At 40.0% G+C, this 23,032-nt stretch overlaps 1 protein-coding gene across 3 annotated transcripts; it reads left to right on the top strand.

Annotated features, from left to right (window-relative positions):
* On the top strand, positions 1-22,067 carry suds3 (SDS3 homolog, SIN3A corepressor complex component). Of its 3 annotated transcripts, none has more exons than XM_034170864.1 (12): positions 1-210; positions 2,211-2,280; positions 2,426-2,481; positions 7,206-7,277; positions 9,035-9,054; positions 9,170-9,326; positions 14,937-15,032; positions 16,172-16,233; positions 16,312-16,333; positions 16,448-16,553; positions 19,249-19,333; positions 21,159-22,067. In XM_034170864.1, the coding sequence occupies exons 1-12, from the start codon at positions 99-101 to the stop codon at positions 21,255-21,257; spliced, it is 957 nt and encodes a 318-aa protein (XP_034026755.1). In that variant the 5' UTR covers positions 1-98; the 3' UTR covers positions 21,258-22,067. The 3 variants fall into 3 exon arrangements, with proteins under 3 accessions (XP_034026755.1, XP_034026757.1, XP_034026756.1); XM_034170865.1 differs by lacking the exon at positions 1-210 and adding an exon at positions 477-767; XM_034170866.1 differs by lacking the exon at positions 19,249-19,333.
* Positions 22,068-23,032: the final 965 nt, after the last annotated feature.

Here is a 23,032-nt window from a genome sequence, read left to right as displayed (position 1 = left end):
CTGTAGGGGGGTCCTGACAGTTGTAGGCTGTGTTCCAAGCTGAAACGCGCTAATCGATTGTTTATGTTGTGTTTGTTTACATTTTGGCAAGCGAACAAATGGCGTCGACCTTATTATCTCCTATGGTAGATTATTACAACGATGAAGAAGAACTTGACAGCGTTGACGACGACGACGACCGAAGTTTCAGAGGAAGAGACTCAGAGGAAGGTAACATTATACCCAAAAGATGTGGTTGGGCTGTGTCTAAAGCTTGGAAGAGCGTCGTAAACAAACAGTTCTAACCCAAATCTGATTGTTGTTTAAATGCATGGAAGTGTTTGTCTGTGGGACACGCCACTTTTGCACTCGCTCTCAAAGCTCGAAAGCAAACGAGTATTTCGCTATGAAGCGTAAACTAAAAGCTACAGCTAACCGACTAGCACCAGATAGTTCCGTTTTTGTCCAAGATGAGAATACGGAGCGTTTCCACTGGACGACGCCTCCACACCCACTCACGTCATACCAACGGTTTAAACGCGAACCACAACGTCCAGAAAGGAGAAAGTTGCGTAGCAACGCACTGCTGCCGGTAAAATGCACATTGTAGCCGCGAAACCGCCTTCTATTAACTTTGGCTAACAAATGCTGTTACCCAGACGGACCGGACAGTCTGCTAACTGGCTAGGTAACGTTAGCCACTGCGTGCCGTGGCCGCTGCTCTTTTCACGCTGTTCACTCAGACAGGACGGACTGCAGTGAATGAAAGACGATGACAGCGCTTAAAGGTCAGCTGATTTCCTTACATTAGCTTGTACGGTAACGATCGGCTTGTTTCATCATGGCTGTATTCTTCCCAAAATATATTGGCTGAATTTTCTCATCTGTAAAGTGTCTGCGGACGGAGCTAAATTGAGCTAGTGCTAACTGAAAAATGAAAGCTGCTGTGTCAGCTCGATGTGACCGGGCCCTGTCCTGCTCTTGTGTCGTGTTTTGAATGAAGTGATTATCGATCGAGTCAGCAAGTGTTTAGAAAGTTAACATTGTATCCTTGATTAACCGGGGAGGGTTTCTTTGCGGAAAACTTATGCGGAAAACTAGTTAACGTTGTCATGCGATTGGACTCTTCTAAAATGGGTCAATTTTACGTGACACACTGCAAACGTAAAGAGGAAATTTCAAGTTAAAATATGTTTTACGCCTGCCTTATGGAAATGACAGTGTCAAACCAGCTACAGGGGCAAAAGCCACATTTACATACATACCTGTCTGACGTCACATAAGGGAGACGGAGCTGTTATGTAGAAAGTGAGTTTGGACAGTTACTCCTCAACATCTCTATTTGTGTTGGTGTCACTAGCTCAGCCTCTGTGACCAATATCATTCTTTGCCTCTGCACTTTGCTCTGTATCATATTTTGTCTTTTCCTCTCTTGCTCTCTTTTGTTATATCTTCTCTGTTAATCCCTGTTTCTCTGTGTGTTTGGCCTCTCTTTTTTGTCTGTCTCTGTCGCAACCTTTTGCTCTGTGTTTTTGATAAATAGTGAAATGGAAAAAAAAAATCCAAATTTGGAAAAAACAGATTTCATGTGTCTCTTGATTTTTCAGATGTGCAGCATGGAATCAGATTCAAATCAGATATGCACATAAATCTTACTTTTACTGGCAGTCAGAACAAGACCTAATAGTATTTTGGACTTAAGATCTAAGTGACGCAAACACTGAAAGCTGATGTTTCTTGTTAGTTTTTGTTTTGGATAAACATCTGTGATTGAAACAGGTCCTGCTATGTTTTAGGTACTGCCTGGAGAGTATGTGAGAGAAAACATGACAGCTGATAAAACAAATGTCTGTGTATGCTGTATTAACAGTTTTAGGTAGGCTAGTTATGCAATCACACAGAAAGAGAGACAGCTTGCTAACTAGGTTTGGGAAGTTGATGAAAATGTATTGAAATCAGCAGTTGATAATAGACTTGATTAGTGGGGCTATGTAGATGTTCTATTTTTAGCTATGTCCTTCAACCTCTTTTGCAGTAAACCATGCTACTGGTATTTCACTTTTGATAAAATTTATCATGTTAAAGTTTGATATATTGAGAAATAACTGTCTAAACTTGCATCCACTTCCTATAGAACAATACTCTGCAGGAGTACCTCCTCTTTAACTATTTCAAGGCATGCTATATTTTTAAGTGTAGTTTCCCTTATCACCACTCTTTTCTTTGTCCAGACACTGAAGATGCTAGTGAAACAGACCTTGCCAAGCATGATGAGGATGACTATGTGGAAATCAAAGAGCAGTAAGTGGTTTACCACCATTTAAAAAAAACCCTTACTAATCAAGCAGTTGGCTCTAGAAAAAATACTTGTATGTTGTCTGTAGTTGCCTTAATTTTGCACAGACCGAAAGGTAGTGTGATTATCAGTATTTTGTTTTCATTGCAGAATGTACCAAGACAAACTGGCCTCTCTGAAAAGGCAGTTGCAGCAGTTACAGGAAGGTAATAACATGCTTTTTTTTTTTTGTAAGATTGGTAAAGAAGGGTTGGGCTACAAATATATAGGCTGGGGTTCAATTCCAGGTGTGTGCTCCAGGGTACCTGTATCTTTAGACTAGACACTTCATATACATCATCCCAGTCCACCCAGCTGTAAATGGATACTGACCTTGTCTGAAGAAGTAACCTGTGATGGACTGAAATCGGGTCCGGAGGAAGTCATACGTGCATATCCACTTCATACAATGTATCTTGGGAATGAACATCAGATGCTTCGATCATAAATATGATCAATCTATCTTTGTTAGTTGGCTATGTACCACAGGCTTTTAAGGTGGCAGTAATTAAACCATTACTTAAAAAGCCATCACTTGACCCAGCTATCTTAGCTAATTATAGGCCAATCTCCAACCTTCCTTTTCTCTCAAAAATTCTTGAAAGGGTAGTTGTAAAACAGCTAACTGATCATCTGCAGAGGAATGGTCTATTTGAAGAGTTTCAGTCAGGTTTTAGAATTCATCATAGTACAGAAACAGCATTAGTGAAGGTTACAAATGATCTTCTTATGGCCTCGGACAGTGGACTCATCTCTGTGCTTGTTCTGTTAGACCTCAGTGCTACTTTTGATACTGTTGACCATAAAATTTTATTACAGAGATTAGAGCATGCCATAGGTATTAAAGGCACTGCGCTACGGTGGTTTGAATCATATTTGTCTAATAGATTACAATTTGTTCATGTAAATGGGGAATCTTCTTCACAGACTAAAGTTAATTATGGAGTTCCACAAGGTTCTGTGCTAGGACCAATTTTATTCACTTTATATATGCTTCCCTTAGGCAGTATTATTAGACGGTATTGCTTAAATTTTCATTGTTACGCAGATGATACCCAGCTTTATCTATCCATGAAGCCAGAGGACACACACCAATTAGCTAAACTGCAGGATTGTCTTACAGACATAAAGACATGGATGACCTCTAATTTCCTGCTTTTAAACTCAGATAAAACTGAAGTTATTGTTCTTGGCCCCACAAATCTTAGAAACATGGTGTCTAACCAGATCCTTACTCTGGATGGCATTACCCTGACCTCTAGTAATACTGTGAGAAATCTTGGAGTCATTTTTGATCAGGATATGTCATTCAAAGCGCATATTAAACAAATATGTAGGACTGCTTTTTTGCATTTATGCAATATCTCTAAAATCAGAAAGGTCTTGTCTCGGAGTGATGCTGAAAAACTAATTCATGCATTTATTTCCTCTAGGCTGGACTATTGTAATTCATTATTATCAGGTTGTCCTAAAAGTTCCCTAAAAAGCCTTCAGTTAATTCAAAATGCTGCAGCTAGAGTGCTGACGGGGACTAGAAGGAGAGAGCATATCTCACCCATATTGGCCTCTCTTCATTGGCTTCCTGTTAATTCTAGAATAGAATTTAAAATTCTTCTTCTTACTTATAAGGTTTTGAATAATCAGGTCCCATCTTATCTTAGGGACCTCGTAGTACCATATCACCCCAATAGAGCGCTTCGCTCTCAGACTGCAGGCTTACTTGTAGTTCCTAGGGTTTGTAAGAGTAGAATGGGAGGCAGAGCCTTCAGCTTTCAGGCTCCTCTCCTGTGGAACCAGCTCCCAATTCAGATCAGGGAGACAGACACCCTCTCTACTTTTAAGATTAGGCTTAAAACTTTCCTTTTTGCTAAAGCTTTTAGTTAGGGCTGGATCAGGTGACCCTGAACCATCCCTTAGTTATGCTGCTATAGACGTAGACTGCTGGGGGGTTCCCATGATGCACTGTTTCTTTCTCTTTTTGCTCTGTATGCACCACTCTGCATTTAATCATTAGTGATCGATCTCTGCTCCCCTCCACAGCATGTCTTTTTCCTGGTTCTCTCCCTCAGCCCCAACCAGTCCCAGCAGAAGACTGCCCCTCCCTGAGCCTGGTTCTGCTGGAGGTTTCTTCCTGTTAAAAGGGAGTTTTTCCTTCCCACTGTAGCCAAGTGCTTGCTCACAGGGGGTCGTTTTGACCGTTGGGGTTTTACATCATTATTGTATGGCCTTGCCTTACAATATAAAGCGCCTTGGGGCAACTGTTTGTTGTGATTTGGCGCTATATAAAAAAAAAATTGATTGATTGATTGATGTGCCTGATTCAGGTTGAGACACAGTTGGGAGAATTTGTATTTCATTTTAAAAAATATTCTTTGTGATGTGATGTGGCAGTATTTCACATTTTGATGTCAATCTCTGCATCGGATTTTGGTCTTAGTTTCAAGTGAAATGCTGCTGTTTGACCTGAAAATTGTACAGAAGGTCGAGTTTCATGGTTTTCTTTCAAGATTAATTAGATTTGCGTTTGCACTCACTGGAATGTAGAATTTTGTTGTAGTATTTTTGACATGCTTGCGTCTGTTCCCGGTTGTTTATTGAACTGCTTTGCTTTCAATTGCTTGATGATTTATATATATATATATATATATATATATATATATATATATATCTTATCCTCTGTATTTTGAAGGAAACATTTCAGATCTTGTCCAGTTACTCAGGAGGTTTGGTGTTATATCATTCATCACACTTAAAGGAAGGTTGATAGCACAAACATTGTGCCTGGATAAAACGAGAAGGCATCTGACAAACTGACGATAGCTAACATAACAGCATCCATGATGAAGAGTTTCTGTTACATGGTTAATTGTTTGTTTATTCATAAGCTTTTTCTTAACTGCTGATTTTGCTGTTTCAAGGCAGCACCATCAGCTGTTTGCTGAGCCTCAAGTGAAACGTTATGGATAGTCTGATCCCAGTATCACCATAATATCTCACGCATCTTCAACCACTTCTCCAAGATTGGGTCGCAGGGGCTGGAGCATAGCCCAGCAGTCATAGGGTGTGAGGCAGAGTACACCCTGGACAGGACACCAGTCTGTTGCAGGGCCACATATAGGCAGACATACACATTCACACCTGCACACACTCCTACGGGCAGTTTAAAGTTTCCAATTCACCTAACCTGAATGGCTTTGGATGTGGAAGGAAGCCGTACCATCTAGAGAGAACTCACACAAACATTGGGAGAACATGCAAATTCCACACACAAAGGCCACAGGTGGGAATCGAGCCCATAACCATCTCACTGTGAGGTAACAGTGTTAACCACCACAATATCTGTTGTTGTTGTGTTTTTATTTATTTATTTATTTATTTATTTATTTATTTTTTTTACTCTTTCTCAAGAAATGCTATCATAAAATGTATTATTTTATGTGATTAATGGAACCATTGAATGGATTTTCAGAACTTCCACAATGACTGACTCGTTCTGGCCCATGTTGGCATCTTGTAACAGGCATTTTGACCATAACATAAAATAGACAGTCCAGTCAAGTTGCTTGTAAAGCTTTGTTGCTGATCAGAGTCCTGGTGGCCACTCAGACCACTGTTGCTCATCTCTTAAGGAATGGTGGTAATTAGGGTTGGGTATCGAGAACCAGTTCTTTTCGGGTATTGTTAAGAAATTATTCGATCCACTGAGATCAGTAGTCTTTTTGCTTAAGGATTCCCTTATCGGTCCTTCAGAGCGGCCGTTGGTTTTGAGGGTGTTTGTCGGGAAAATGTTCATTTAGCCACATTGATTACAGAACCTGCAGCAGCTCTGTAATCAACCGCTTCTGCAGCGTGGCTTCACTTTGAAGTGTGAACCAATGAAGCAGTGCTTTGATCCGCTGGGTTGTTGGTTCTTTGATTCGCTGCTCCTCATAAGCGGCAAGTCCGATTTTAACCCCTCTCAAAGCCGTTAAAATATGTCAATCATGAGTCACTTTTATATTGATTAAAGTCACTAACTGGGAGTCTTGTCTTGTTGCAGTCAAGAAACGAGAATTGTCCTCTGTCCCGTTGGCACAGCTCCAAGCGCTGCATGGCTCTCTGCCAGGACAGAGTCCGGTCAGAATTAATAACTTCAAAATGAATTGCCACTTTAAATAAAATGACATCTCTTTCCAAACGCTGTAATACAGACAATAAACTACAATCGACTAAAACGTTTTTTCCTCCCAAAGTGGGACGTCCTGTGTTCCTTATGAATTGCATTCTGACGTGCAGCACAGTCGGCTGCAAGAGCTCAGCTCAGAGGTATGGAAAGACATTCATGCCAGTAATGTCTGAAATGAAATGTTTTTGAAATGCTTTTAGGGGAGGTGATGGTCTAGTGGTTAAGGTGTTGGGCTTGAGTCCAGAAGATCATGGGTTCAAATCCCCACCTGACTGGCAAATCACTAAGGGCCCCTATTGCTCCCGGTGTGTAGTGAGCGCCTTGTATGGCAGCACCCTGACATCGGGGTGAATGTGAGGCATAATTGTAAAGTGCTTTGAGCGTCTGATGCAGATGGAAAAGCGCTATATAAATGCAGTCCATTTACCATTTTGACAAAAACTACAGATTTTGTTTATTTCTATTTATGTCCAGAGATCAAGGATCCACCATGTAGAGTTTATGTCCAGAGTTTAATGATCCAGTGACCAATTTCATATTTATTTACTTTAAGACTCAATAAAATGTTGTTGACATAGAAAACCTGCAAAGCATACTTTTAGTACACAGAAAATTCACAAGAGGTATCAATAAGGGAATTGATAAGGAATCGGGTCTATAAGTTGAATCGATAATGGTAAAATCTTATCAATACCCATCCCTAGTGGTAATTGCAGATGCTTACAGGTACGCTGCAAGAGTATCAGAAGAGGATGAAGAAGTTGGAGCAGCAGTACAAAGAGAGGGTTCGAAATGCAGGCAAGTTAGTCAATGTGTGTCCTTTCTCTTAGCTGCAACAGCACTTTTGAGCTTTTATTTCTAAATGTTTAAAGTGTTTTCTGTTTAGTTTATGTTCTAGTGTAAATCTTTTGGGGGTAGAGGCTCCACTGGCATCAGACTTCAGATTTGCAAAAGTTAAAATTGATTAAATTTATCCTCAATGAAATCAGCCTTTTGTATTTATGAGAAGGAGAGATACATTTCTTTTGTCTGCTTCCCATCTGTAAAGTTTTCTCAGCTTTTCTGTTAAATTTTAGTTCAATGAATTATATGGTTGTTGTTGACTCAAGTTTATGATACTATAAATACAGTCAGGTCCATGCATAGTTGGACAGTCACACAACATTTGTATCTTTATCACTGTACCGCATTACAATGGATCAGCGTAAGTAAGTCCTTTTGGCTTGGTACTTAGTTGGGATGCCATTCCTGATGCAACTCCATATTGCATAGAGGATGGGGTTTGAACCGGGACCCTTCTGCACTGAAAACAAGTGCACTTACCCACTTGACCACCACTCCTGCTGTAATTACAACTACAAAAATGGATCAAAATGTTGTTGTAGTGTAGACTGACAGCTTTAATTTGGTTCAGGTGTTTTGTTAACGCAGGGAAGGAAACTAGAAGGAGGTATCTAGCATTTTCATTCAGCTGTTTACCACAAAATGCCAAGAAGTTTTCAATTTTGGTTACAGAAATCTTGAATTTTACAGGATAACATTGCAAGCAGTGTTGAAAGGGAAGGGTAGCTCAAGAACGGTTATCGAGAGTGGACCAAAGGAACATAGAAAAGTAGATGAAAGATTGGTTCTGCAAATACTGTCACCTGATCTAAAAACAAAGGGATTTATTCCTGCTTTGAATTGACTGAAAATGCACACAGTCAAGCCAAAACTTAAAAAAACTGTTTCAAATATATATTTTCTGATTCGCACCTGTGTGATGGACAAAGGGATCTACAAGGGGCAACTGAGAAGATTGAAGCCTGACACAGAAAAAGTAGTGTGTGGTTCTCCATGTTTTGTATTCTGAGAAATCAACATTTCTCAAGTGTGTGTGAAGTTTTTGACTAACACACACACACACACAGTTGTGTTCACCTGACCTCTAGTGCCATCATGCTATATATTTCTGGGGAGAGCCCTGTTAATGTATTAAAAAATGCCTGTAATTCCTAATACTTTAAACCCAGCACTACTCAAACACTGATTGTTTTATCTCCATTGTGTTGGTTTTCAGGTGCAAAATTAGAAAAAATCATGTCACTGTTGAACTACTTGTACTGTGTGCTGTTGTATCATGGATTCAGTTATTTGCATTTTTTTTTTTTTTTTTTTTTAAGTTTTTGCTCACAAGGATGTTTTAAAAGTATTCTAAATTATGACTGCCTATGCTGTTCATGTGACCTTTTCAGGCAAAAGTAAAAAAAAAAAAAGTACGTACACAAAACGGCAAAGAATAAAGGAGTGATAATGATCAAGGGTGATATTTTTCTGGCTTGCATTTGAGTTGGCGTGATGCACTTAAAAGGATTTTCATATGGTCAGTTCCTCTTGCTATATGACCGAAGGCTGCACCCTGTTTTTCAAAGTTTCTTTTGAGTCTGCGGCCTAACCGCAGTTGACTTTTTCTATGAAAAGACTGGCTTGGATTGTCTGTAATTACAAGAAAAAAATGTTTGACCTATGCAAATAACCAACTGTTTTTCTTTTTTTGTTTGTTTTTTCTTTTACAGAGCTATTTCTCCATCTGGAGGTGAGCACAATTGATCTCACTGACTAGCCACAGGTTTATGCATGAATTACCTTAATTTCTGTGTTATTGTAAGATAACTCTTCCTCTTGTTCCCGTCTCGCTCAACCTTTTACAGACAGAACAGGTGGAGAGGAACTATATCAAGGAGAAGAAGGCAGCAGTGAAGGAGTTTGATGATAAAAAGGTTGAACTAAAGGAGAATTTAATCGCAGAGCTTGAAGAGAAGAAAAAGATGATTGAGAATGAAAAATTAACAATGGAGCTGACAGGCGGTAAGAGCCAGAGGTCGATTTGACAAAGATGTTGGTGAGCAGAAAGGAAAAAATATCTGAGAGGGTTGATGTTTCTCATGGGGATGAAAGGTTTTTCTTTTTAAATCTTTATTTTAAAGTTTAATAGCCAGATATGATTGTCTGTCAGAGCATTGACTTGTAGCATCATATTCTTGTTGAAATCTTCTTTTTGTTATTTTCATGGAAAACTATCAACCACAGAAGATTTGATGTTTCCACAAGATTTTATCACAGAATATGTGTAGGCATGTCGATGTCCTTCTCTTGGCATGGTTTTCATAATAGGTGGGTTGGGCTGGGGTATAACCTGCATATTGCCACAGTGACTGCTGCACTGTCAGTGGGCCTAATGTTACTAACCAATACCTGCTAATTAGTACTAATGGTACTAACATACCAATTAAGTATGGTAATACTAAAATTTCACTCAACATAAATACCACAGCACCAATTTCTTAGATTGTCCTTTAGTACAATTTACCACACACAACATATTGGCTTAAATATTTGTAATAAATCTTATAATATGTAATATGATACACCAACAGAACTGGAAAACCCTCCATGATGTCTTCAGTAGAGGGTATGCACAAGGCATAGTCAAACCCAGAAGCCAGCGGTATATCACCATGCTTGATGGTAAAGCGATGGCAGCTTTGTTGTCCGTAAACTGCGTTGTCACATCTCACTAGGTGGACAATGGGACAGTCCACATGTGACATCATGAATCAAACAGTTTTAGACTATTTCAAGCTTGTCAGAGCTCCAGTTTTATGAACAAAACTTTAAGGCTGAACCAACGGTGTGTCACATCTCACAAGGTGGACAACAATCAATCAATCAATCAATCAACTTTTTTCTTATATAGCGCCAAATCACAACAAACAGTTGCCCCAAGGCGCTCCATATTGTAAGGCAAGGCCATACAATAATTATGAAAAACCCCAACGGTCAAAACGACCCCCTATGAGCAAGCACTTGGCAACAGTGGGAAGGAAAAACTCCCTTTTAACAGGAAGAAACCTCCAGCAGAACCAGGCTCAGGGAGGGGCAGTCTTCTGCTGAGACTGGTTGGGGCTGAGGGAAAAAACCAGGAAAAAGACATGCCGTGAAGGGGGGCAGAGATCAATCACTAATGATTAAATGCAGAGTGATGCATACGGAGCAAAAAGAGAAAGAAACAGTGCATCATGGGAAACCCCCCACAATCTACGTCTAAAGCAGCATAACCAAGGGATGGTCCAGGGTCACCCGATCCAGCCCTAACTATAAGCCTTAGCGAAAAGGAAAGTTTTAAGCCTAATCTTAAAAGTAGAGAGGGTATCTGTCTCCCTGATCTGAATTGGGAGCTGGTTCCACAGGAGAGGAGCCTGAAAGCTGAAGGCTCTGCCTCCCATTCTACTCTTACAAACCCTAGGAACTACAAGTAAGCCTGCAGTCTGAGAGCGAAGCGCTCTAATGGGGTAATATGGTACTACGAGGTCCCTAAGATAAGATGGGACCTGATTATTCAAAACCTTATAAGTAAGAAGAAGAATTTTAAATTCTATTCTAGAATTAACAGGAAGCCAATGAAGAGAGGCCAACACGGGTGAGATATGCTCTCTCCTGCTAGTCCCCGTCAGTACTCTAGCTGCAGCATTCTGAACCAACTGAAGGCTTTTTAGGGAACTTTTAGGACAACCTGATAATAATGAATTACAATAGTCCAGCCTAGAGGAAATAAATGCATGAATTAGTTTTTCAGCATCACTCTGAGACAAGACCTTTCTGATTTTAGAGATATTGCGTAAATGCAAAAAGGCAGTCCTACATATTTGTTTAATATGCGCTTTGAATGACATATCCTGATCAAAAATGACTCCAAGATTTCTCACAGTATTACTAGAGATCAGGGAAATGCCATCCAGAGTAACGATCTGGTTAGACACCATGCTTCTAAGATTTGTGGGGCCAAGTACAATAACTTCAGTTTTATCTGAGTTTAAAAGCAGGAAATTAGAGGTCATCCATGTCTTTATGTCTGTAAGACAATCCTGCAGTTTAGCTAAGGCAGTCCACATGCGACATCATGGATCAACAGTTTTAGACTTTTTTTTTTTAGCCTGTCAGAGCTCTGTAAGGCTGTTTTAATTAATGATCGCTAAAGCCTGACCAGCGTTTTGTGAATGAATGCACAAACTCCAGCATTTGTGACAAAACAATGACAGTCATTAAAGCAAGTTACTTTGGTATGAAAAGTATTTATTTTACTTGCATATCTCACTAACCAGGAGGAACAACATAAACTAACCCGTGCACTGTGGATGTGCGGAATTTTCCTTGCTGTCGTTCAAAAAACAAACGGTGCACAAAGCAACTCATCTTTGCTGTGATGATCTGAGACATGTCTTACGATGAGCTTGTTCATGGATCCCGCAACAAAGTATTTGTATCCCTGACAAAATAGTTGTACTGTATATCATGGACATATTTGCATGCCAGCAGCTCCAAAAACATCTGCAAACGAGCGATCAGAGATTTCTGATGTCTGCCAATCTGGATCCAGATCACCTCCAACATTCAGTGGAGTCTTCCATGCCCCAATATGTATCTGTGGTGCAAATTTGGTGAGAATCCGTGAAGTAATTTTGACGTAATCCTTCAAAGCGTATATAAAGTGAAATCTTGATCCAGAATCCGGATCCAGATCACCTCCAACATTCAGTGGGGTCTTCCATGCCCTAATATCTATCTGTGGTGCAAATTTGGTGAGAATCTGTGAAGTAGTTTTGAAGTAATCCTTGAAAGCCCATATAAAGGGAAATCTTGATCCAGATCGCCTCCAAAATTCAGTGGGGTCTTCTATGCCCTAATATTTATATGTGGTGCAAATATGATGAGAGTCTGTGAAGTAGTTTTGAAGTAATGCTTCAAAGCAGGTGGAATTTTGGAATGTTCAGTTGCTGTAAACAGTTGAATTCTTTCAGCCATCTGCGTCCCTACATATGAATGAACAGTAGAATCAACCAATCATATAACCTGAACTGCATTAAGAAATGCGTAATCGTGAAAATAATGTCATGATGTTCATACGCGGCAAAATTAAATTGGAGCATGTGTGGAAAACCTCCGTTTGTATACGGATTTCCGTCAATTTGTTTCCATGTTCCGTTTATATCAAATGGGGTGGAAACCACTTGCCATTTCCTGTATACCCTTAAAATATTGGCAGACCAATTTAGTACATTGTTTAGGTGAAATATGCTTGACAGAATTTGAAAACAAAATTGGCAATAATAATATTTAAAATTTTTTTTTTCTCTCATTTATATAGCACCAAATCACCATAGAGTTGCCTCAAGGCGCGTCACACAATTAAGGTCTAACCTTACTAACCCCCAGAGCAACAGTGGTAAGGGAAAAACTCCCTCTGAGGAAGAAACCTCAAGCAGACCAGACTCAAAGGGGTGACCCTCTGCTTGGGCCATGCTACAGACATAAATCACAGAACAATTCACAAAACCCATATACAGGAAATGCTGTTGGTGCACAGGACAGGGGGGTCGTCAGCACAAATACAACTCCCATCTCTGGAACGAATCAGGCATCAGAAAGACAAGAAATGCTGTATAATTTGCCAGCATTAATCAACAAGAAAAACAGAAGAAATACTAAGGTGATTGCTGGCCACTACCCCTAAACTTCACTAAAAGACACAGAATTTAGGTAAAGTTGAGGCCGCGGCTCGCTCCGTTTACCAATAAAATGAATTAAGAGTAAAAAGCGTAAGACAAAACTATACCGGTATGTTAGCCATACAACAGGGAAAATAAGTGCATCTTAAGTCTGGACTTGAGTCTCCACAGAATCTGGCTGTTTTATTGATGCAGGGAGATCATTACACAGAACAGGGGCATAAGAGAAACCTCTGTGACCTGCAGACTTCTTATTCACCCTAGGGACACAAAGTAGTCCTGCACCCTGAGAACGCAAAGCCCAGGTCTGTATGTAAGGTTTAATTATGTCAGCTAAGTAGGGAGGTGCCAGTCCGTGAACACTTTTATAGACTAGTAGCAGAACATTAAAATCTGATCTCACTGGGACAGGAAGACAGTGAAGGGATGCCAAAATGGGTGTAATGTGGGCGAACTTTCTGCTTCGTGTCAAAAGTCTGGCTGCAGCATTTTGAACCAATTGGAGACCCCTAATGCTAGACTGTGGTAAACCAGAAAATAAAACATTGCAGTAGTCCAATCTAGAAGAGATAAATGCATGGATCAGGGTCTCAGCATCAGCCATAGACAGGATGGGATGAATCTTCGCTATATTTTGCAGGTGGAAAGCAGTCCTAGTAATATTTCTAATGTGGAGGTCAAAGGACAGTGTAGGATCAAAAATTACCCCAAGGTTCCTCACTTTGTCAGATGATCCACGGTATCAAATGCAGCACTGAGATGAATGAATGAATGAATGAATGAAAACTGTTTATTTCGAACATTTGATACAACAACAATTACAAGATAGATCAGTAAAGACAACAACAAAAAAGTTCCTACTGTGTACCCAACATGTCCGAAAAGGGGTAGGGTGAAGCATCAGCTTATTTATCCCTACCCCTTCTTCCCCACAACCATTAATACCCTTTGCCACATATACACATAAATTCCTACACACCTAAACCGATATCAATATATATATATATACATATATATACACATACACATACATATACACATCAACATACATACACATATACATATATACACATATATATACACAAACATAAATATACACCTACACATACCTACTTACATGCAAAATACTATATATTTACAAGCCGAAACAAAAACACCCTAACCCTCATTAAGATCTAACAGCACCAGAGTATTTTAATAGTTTGTTTAATAATAGTTTACAAATGAATGTACTACTCTGTGCTACTCCTACTTCAAATTTTGACAGTCTACTCTTTGCTACCATAAAAGTAACTGAAACTGTAGCCGTGCCTTGTTGACATTGGGCCTCATTATTGTTGTGGTTACGGGTTGCTTTTCCACCACCTTCAGTAGAACTGTAGCGCACATCTTGATGTCACAACTGTGGGGCACAATAAAGCAACATGGTTCAGACTCATATCACAGCTCCCAGAAGCACTGACTTCTGTGTTTTCTGAACATCTGATCATTTCTTGTCATGTTTCACAGTTCAGGCTGTGATTCCCCCCCCCCCCCCCCCCCCCCCAACCCTGCCTTTACTGTATAATGCCTGCTTACAAGAAGGAGATACATGGAGAAAGCAATGCACTAACCCTGCCAATAGGGGTCAGTAGTGCTATATGATGAACAGGGACCTGTAACTATCTGATGTGAGTTGATAACTGGGCTCTTGTTCAACAGAAAACATGTTCTGGTGTTTTTTGTGTGTGTGTGTGTGTGTGTGTGCGCAAAAAAAAAGAAAAGTACGGTAGTGTGGAAAAGAGTCCAAAGTCATGTTGGGACTCCACCATATCCAACCATAATAGTGTCCTCAGGAAAATCTTTTTTTTTTTTTTGGTGGGGGGGGGGTTTGTTCTTTGCATCATTTGGTCTTGATTGCCCTCATCCACAGACTCCATGGAGGTAAAACCCATCATGACTCGGAAGCTGAGGAGGCGACCCAATGATCCAGTCCCGATACCGGACAAACGAAGAAAACCTGCACCAGATATCCTTTATACAGAAGTGTTTGCTTCAGTGCATGTTGTATTTGTCACTTTAAAGTGTAGGTGACACCAAAAAATGTGCACAAATCAGTAAAAATGATGTAATGTTGATATTTAAAAAAATCCTGAACAATGAAAGTCGATAAGTGCGTAGGTGAAGGATAAACTACAGCTGTCTGAAGCCTGCACTCTATTTCAGACCTCAGCCGCAGCCATATTGTTGCTACTTCATCACTGGAACAGCACCTGCTGATTCATGCCCAAATCAGTTGTAAACACGGTGGATGTCGAGCTGTTTTCAGACTTTTTTTTTTTTTTTTTTTTTTTAAATAGTGTGGAGGGTATTTTTTTTTTTTTTATAGAGTCCAGTCTGAATAAGCTGTGGAGGACACAGCCTTATGGGTTTGAGCCTTATTGAGACCACTATGAGGGAGGAAAAAACTTGGAGGAAAACCTTCACTCTGACAACAGTGACATTATTGGCAGAGTTCAGAAGACAGAATGGTGATTCTAAAATTAAAAAAATAAATAATGCAGGTGATTTCAGCAGGAGATGATATTTTTTTTGCCAACTCTTTGATCTAAACAACTGATTAAAATAGTTTTGGTGATGGTGTGGATTTTTTTTTTTTTTTTTTAGAAAAATGTACATTCAAATCTGAAAAATGTCACAAGGGACTAAAAATATCAGCTATTTTTAAAATAAGTATTGTTTTCTTCTTGAATAGCGTAACATTATTATTAAACATTAAAACCATTTGCACAAGGAGAAAAGAGGTCATCTTCATTTTGATGAAAACGTGAAAATATTTTAATTTGTTGTCCTGACAGAAGAAAAGCCCATGATGGTTCGAGTCGCTGCTGTACTGATGCGTGGCCGACCACTTTCTCCTTCTTGTCCAATGTCGGCATGCCAGGAAGTTCCTGGTTTTTAGTGGCACGCAGTTTAAAATCCGAATATTTATCTCTTCAAGAACTGCACACCAGGAAAGGATACATTTCAAACTGTTGCTTAATTTTAGTCTTAAATATTCATGAAAACATGGCATTACATGTCACTTACACTTTAATGACTGACTGGTGGAGGTCAGCTGCTTCTTTAGTGTGTCATGTTTTCAACACCTTCCTTAACTCTGCAAACCTCAGTTAAATTATTTGTTAACAGATGAACAGATCATGGAAGACCTGAGAACACTGAATAAGGTACGTTTCTATCATCATAAATGTCTCGGCTGCCCTTTGTTGAATTTCTTTTAAAATTTTGACTTCTTGTCTTTCCAGCTTAAATCACCAAAACGTCCAGGTTTGTTTGCACCTCACTTTCACTTGTTCTGCACATGTTTAATGTAACATTTATTGTTTGGCCCACCGCTGTAGCGTCACACTGTTTTTGTTTGTGATGATCTTCCACCTTCAGTCTCCCCGTCGTCTCCAGAACACATTCCCTCCGCTCCCATGGAGAACCCGTCCCAGCGCTATGAAGCCCGCATCGAGGAGGGGAAACTATACTATGACAAAAGATGGTGTGTGTGTGTGTGGGGGGGGGGGGTGTCTTTCAACTTGCTTTGTTGCATTTAATGTTTTTCTTATAAACAGGACATGACACATGTTGCCACTAGATGGTGACATAGACAGTAATGTATTTAATTCTTCAAAAGCCATTACACAGCTTCATTGACGTAGCCTCTTTTTGTCTGGGCTACCGAAAGATGTATTAACAGTGAATAAGTGCCGATGCTTGAAGCCACTATATAATGAATATTTGATGAAGATGGTTGGATTATATCCAGAGCTGCATTCATTCTACTTTAATGCAGTTAATTCAAAGAAAATCTTTGAGAAGCCAGGGCTCTCATCACTTCTGTTAGAGAGGATGGTTCTGCATCATGTGTTAATATGTGCATAAACTGTTTAAAGAAATAGTGAAAGAAAAAAGTTCTCCGCCTGCTGGTGACTCACCTTCTGAACACAAGCCATTCCACTTGCTGCAATTTTATAGACAAAAACCAACACCTTCTATTTTGTTTGGCCTAACCTGCCCAAACCAAAATTAATGATGTTGAAGATTTAATCAATGGTTGACAGGAATGTACTTACCAAGGATGGCTAAAGGTGCCCTGACACGAGCATGTTTTTGATTCATGCAACAGCACGACCTGTGTCGTGATGATCCCACCTGCTGTGTTCACAGCTGGACGCCGTTCTTTGTTTTGTGCTGGACGCTGCGTATATAAAATAATTATTTTGTGGCGGATTAATCTTTTTTTTTTTTTTTTTTTTCTGCAAGTTGGCCGTTGAAAACGGCTTAAATCACTTCCTGGATCACAGAGGAGGCTGCAGCCGGAGCTGTTCGCACGCGCGCACCTAATAAGCTGCAGAAAGCATTTTGAGCCGTCTTAAAAGGTCATTATTTGACTTGTTTACATTGTCTTGGATTGACAAAACAGTTGCATGTTTTTTTCCTTCTTGTGTGCAGCTGTAAAGGTATTTATTTTTATGTTTATAACAGATTTAACTTCTTGTTATAATCCTTCAGACGAGCTGCGCTCTGATGCGATCCGCTGATGTCACCACTCGCTCTGTTCACTTCTGGTTTACTCCACTTGACAAGCTGCACATCGTGTTGTAGATTAGATCGCGCCACAAAGCACGACATTTGTGTGTGAGATTTTTTTTTAACATTTCAAAATTCTCTGTGCACAATAGCACGCACCGGCGACCCTCTGGCGTCCTGTCTGCACCAGTTAAAGGTGAGTTTACTTTCCAGCATGACACATCATGACACAGGTCGTGATGTTGCGTGACTCAAACATGCTCGTGTCAGGGCACCTTAAGTCTCCTTTCTGGTTTTCACATCTACTGTCACCATAAGCAATAACATGGTATTGCTGTAAATTGATTTCAGCAATACCATGTTTAGAATGATCAGCCCATTTATTAAAAAAAAAAAGACAGCTGACAACACTGGCACAGTGCAGCCAGAACCATAAGTATTTGGACAGTGAGTTTTCTTTTTTGGGGGGGGTGTGTGTGGAATTTATTTCCCATGTACATACAATGTCATTGAAAAGAAATTGGAAAGATGTGTGTTTCTTGTGTGGACCTTTATCTTTTTTTCTTTTTTAGGGGGTGGGGAGATATGAATTGCTAATTTAGGAATTACAGCCATTTTTATGCACAGCTCCTCCCTTTTATACTCCATAAGTAATGGACAAATTAAATGTAAGGATTACTGCTGACAGGACTGATCATTTTTATAATCGGTTTCAAAACATGTCTGGTTGGATACTTGAATATTACCAGGTCACTGAATAGGTTTTGGTTTTAATTTACATCAGACATTGCAAACCGTGTGGTACTACATGGTAAAGTTCTCAAAATTTGAGTGACTGTGTGTGGAGAGTGGTGAGGGAAGCCACCAAGACACCCTTGTTGGCCTATAACTGAAAGATAGTGCTTTTGTGTGTTTACTCATCAATTACTATATTCATCTTGATGGCAAAGGATTTTCTCAAAAACAAGACATTAAATGAATGCTATAGTTTGCCAGAAGGCAAATTGGAGACTTGAGCCTAGATTTGATCTGTTTTCTTTTATGTAAATCCTTATGACACAGACAGATGAAGAGCGATTACAGTCTCATATGCACACAAACACTCCTAATGATGCTTGTGAGGTTGGTACAGGAGGTTGCCCCTCCTTTTCTTTCAGTCAATATACTTTATACTGTGAATACTGTCATGTATTTGCTAGAATTCTGGAAGCGTAGCACAATCTGACATTTCCCCACTTTGGGTACAGGCAGGAGGTTAAAAAGGAAAATATTGCAGCAAAGTGCTTCCTTATTGCTGTGAAACATAAGGTGGTTACAGAAGAAGTTACAATGGAAAGCCAAGAGGTTTGTTGCCAGATGGTGTCATTAGCTGCCACTAAGACAGCTGTACTGCTGCAAAGCTTTTGCAAGGAACCACTCATGCTTTATCCATCAGCTAGTCCATAATCATCTTTTTTTTTGCCAGGCTCTTCTACTGTGTTTGTTCTGTCCTCTGACAATTTAAGACCATTTAACATAATATGTATAAGTTTTTGCTTAACTGTCTAATTGTCAGGAGGAATGTGACTTATTCTTCTTGGTGAAATGATGTTTGACTCATTTCCTGAGTGCAGTTAAGCAGTCGCTCACGGTGGATGCTGAATTGATACTGTGTGTGTTGGCAGGTACCACAAGAGCCAGGCCATCTACTTGGAATCAAAGGACAACACAAAGATTAGCTGTGTCATCAGCTCAGTTGGGACAAATGAGGTAGGTGGCTTGTGTGTGTGTGTCCGTCCAAAAGTGATGACTGGATTTCTTTGGTACTACAAAGAGGATCTTTGTGAACTGTTGGAATGACTTTGTGTCATGATTACTTGAGGATAGGGCTGCATTTTCTGATACACCACTTCAGCATCATCATAATGTGTACATGCACAAAAATCACACCGTGTGATGTTATGTCCAGAAAGGCTAATTAAATCAAACACATCACCCAGCAACTCTTCCTCACTCACTCATCTTCAACTGCTAACTCCAATTAAGGGTCATGGGGAGCTGGAGCCTGTCCAGCAGTCTTAGGGCGTGAGGAGAGGTACACCCAGGGCAGGACGCCAGTCTCTCGCATGGCCACTCTTGTTCCTTGGTTTAAAAAACAAACAAACCCTGTTCTCATCATGCGTGCTTAATCTATGAGGGGTCTAACATAACGTACCATCATTTGCTTCAATTTAAGGGTTTGCATGCATTGTGACCCCCCCACCTGCTAGAAAGCAACATGCAGTTGCATGTCAAGTTAACTGCAGGTTGTCACAAACGTCTGGTGCTTGTCTGTACCCTTCATTGATTTTTTTTTAATTTTTTTTTTTTTTTTTCTGCAGTGTGCATGTTTGAGTGTCGGTGATGATGTTGGATTTCTTCTGTATTTCAATGCAGCTGCTCCACACCACTTAACTAAGCACTTAAATCTTCAATATTCATGCTAAAATGCCAGTGTGTGCTACCAATGTGCCTGCCCTCCAATGGCGAAAGTTGAACTGTGTTCTATTGTAAGTCAGTGGACCATCGACCAAACGTCAAACTTGCCCAGTACAAAGTCCCACTACACTAAGCTATGGTGAGCTGTGTTGAAGATGGGCAATTTGGACCCCTGGAGCGAACCTTCTCTGCTGTGTCACAGATTTTTGAGAATCTGCTACGTTGGCCAGCATCAGCCACTCCCCATAATAGTGTGAATGGGTCTATAGATGGCTACTTTGAAAAGTGTGAAGAGTGTACCAATTGTCTGACTGTACAGTTGCCATCCAGGACCTGGTGTAGTTCTGTAGTGTGGCCTCTTGAATTGTGATGAAAAAAGTGTAATTTACTAACTTCTTCGGTGTTATCATTAGGATTGGGAATTAAGAACTGTGTGCCTCTGTAGTCTTTCGATTCCTCTTCTTATCACCACCATGTTTTTCTGAAGGTTTGGCGTGAAATTTCATGCAAAAAAGGAACACAACTGTAATGATGCTGAAATCCTGTTGGTCAGTATTTTTCCACACAAAAAAAATTGTGAATCGATTATTGACTGACAAATTATCAGAATTGATAATGACATCAGTATAGATTGACACCTCTTCAGTTCTCATCCCTAATGATCACAAATTCAAAATCAGTTTATTTCAGACAGATTAGCTGATAGAGTAGTGCTCTAAATGTTTTACTATACCTTAGTAACATTTGTATTACTGTTAAAATGTGCACAGCTATGGAAGCAGTGATTTACTGAATGAAGCACACAAACCTGTTTACACTCTCCAGGCATTTGGCAACTGAGCAGGATGTGTGAAGAACAAGTTTTTGTGTCTCTTTGTTTTGCTGGTTTGGCACTAACATTGCGGTAAAGCCTCAGGGAGTCGTCATTGATGGGTGGGGTTGGGAGAACCCTCAGTAGTGAAGGGTTTAGATGACATGGAGGGCAACCTCATTTGTTCTGCTAATGAGGGTGAGCAGAGATACCAACAAATTTTATCCTGACATGTCATTAAAGTGTATTTTGAAATACTTTATTTCTATGTTGCTGTGCTGAGGTTTTTGTCTCTTTGACGGTTAGATTTGGGTGAGGAAGACAAGTGACAGCACAAAGATGAGGATCTACCTGGGCCAGCTGCAGCGAGGAGCGTTTGTCATCCGTCGACGGTCAGCAGCCTGAAATATGACTACCACCCCAATTATCTATTCATTCCTTCATATGCCGTCTCTCTATTTTGATGCATCTGTTTATTTTGAAGACATGGTCTCTTAGTCATACTCTCTGCTGTGCACGTCGACAGACTTTGATGGCCAAGGATGTTTCTTCAACTTTGAGATGGTTTTCCAGACTAAACCAAAGGCCCACAAAGTATTTAAAAATAATAATTATAATAAAAAAGAAGTGGAAAACATCATTGTTATCCTGTCACATGCATGAAGGTTGTCTTCAACAAAGACTTGACTGGTTTTTGTTTTCTGCTGTCACTGTGTCCTTTCTGCATGGTGCAGTCTAGATTTATTGTAATTCTGTCTGCTGTTGACAGAGAGAAACTGCTTCCAACCAGTTATCTCAAAGTGCAAATGATTGAGGGAAAGAAAGCCTTGTCTTGTGTGTGCGCGTGCGTGCTTGCGCTGTTCCATCAAAATACATTGAGGCGTGCACTTGAGGAAATGACACCTGTTAACATGAGAAGTGCTTCAGTGGGGCCTGGGTGTCGCCACAGTTCATCCTCCCTGCATAATAAATTGTGCCCTTTTTAAAAACATGCCTTTTGCACTGTCAGTTACAGAGGCTTGTTGTTTATATCGATGGTTGACTCTCAAAATGTTTGCAACACTTACACCTTTTTATTTCTTATGTTGGGGTGAAAAAAAGAATGTTGACATTTTTACTTTGGTGTTCAATGAGCGCCTGTTCATATGTAAATTATTCCAGTTACTTTTGCATGTTGAAGAATTGCTAGTTTACTTATGTACTGTTTATTAAAAAGTTTTCTGCTTTGTATCGATTTGGTGATTGTCTGTTGGGTTCTGAGTAGCATAGGTTTGCAGTGGCTTCAACATCTGCTGTAGTGTTTGGTATCTTTTCTGTATGTACAAAAATATATTGCTTTCTTCAGCTGCACTTTTATTCCCCCACAGCTCACCCTAGTTCCTCAGGGTTGCCACGGTGGATCTGGTAGAGCTGTCTGTTTGATGCCCTTCCTGATGCAACTCCAGTTCTATCTAGAAAAACACACAGCTCCTAGTGTTCCAAAGCAATCCCCCAGCTAAGTACTAATCTGGATCCTCTGCGATCTGACATGATCATGTGTACAGAGCTGGATGGCTGGCATAAAGAACAATTACAGCGCTGACTTCATAGGATTGTCTACTTTTGTATGGCATGACTGTCCCCTGGTGGTGAATATATAAACGTATAATCAAGGTATCCCATGTTTTCTGTACAAATGTTTTCTACATTTTTATTTAAATGCTATCCATTGCTTCCAGGTAGCAGATGACAAGGAACTAGACACAACTGTAGACAGATTATGAAAAACTAATATATGCAACCGTATGTAGCGTGATATGCATTCTACAGGCTTGAAATGCCTTCTGGTGGTGATTGTGCAAACTAATGTACATACATTTAAAATTCTTTTTCTTATAAGGTTTTGAATAATCAGGTCCCATCTTATCTTAGGGACCTCATAGTACCATATCACCCCAATAGAGTGCTTTGCTCTCAGACTGCAGGCTTACTTGTAGTTCCTAGGGTTTGTAAGAGTAGAATGGGAGGCAGAGCCTTCAGCTTTCAGGCTCCTCTCCTGTGGAACCAGCTCCCAATTCAGATCAGGGAGACAGACACCCTCTCTACTTTTAAGATTAGGCTTAAAACTTTCCTTTTTGCTAAAGCTTATAGTTAGGGCTGGATCAGGTGACCCTGAACCATCCCTTAGTTATGCTGCTATA

The sequence above is a fragment of the Thalassophryne amazonica genome, chromosome 5 (genome assembly GCF_902500255.1).
Source record: "Thalassophryne amazonica chromosome 5, fThaAma1.1, whole genome shotgun sequence".
Lineage (NCBI taxonomy): Eukaryota > Metazoa > Chordata > Actinopteri > Batrachoidiformes > Batrachoididae > Thalassophryne > Thalassophryne amazonica.
This window is presented reverse-complemented; position numbering and strand designations above follow the sequence as displayed.

What these genes read in the sequence shown, in the direction of transcription:
- suds3 (XM_034170864.1), top strand. Translation starts at nt 99, where the DNA reads ATGGCGTCGACCTTATTATCTCCTATGGTAGATTATTACAACGATGAA. An exon ending in AGCTATTTCTCCATCTGGAG is followed by an intron (nt 9,055 to 9,169) that starts GTGAGCACAATT and finishes AACCTTTTACAG; the next exon opens with ACAGAACAGGTGGAGAGGAA. An exon ending in CTATACTATGACAAAAGATG is followed by an intron (nt 16,554 to 19,248) that starts GTGTGTGTGTGT and finishes GTGTGTTGGCAG; the next exon opens with GTACCACAAGAGCCAGGCCA.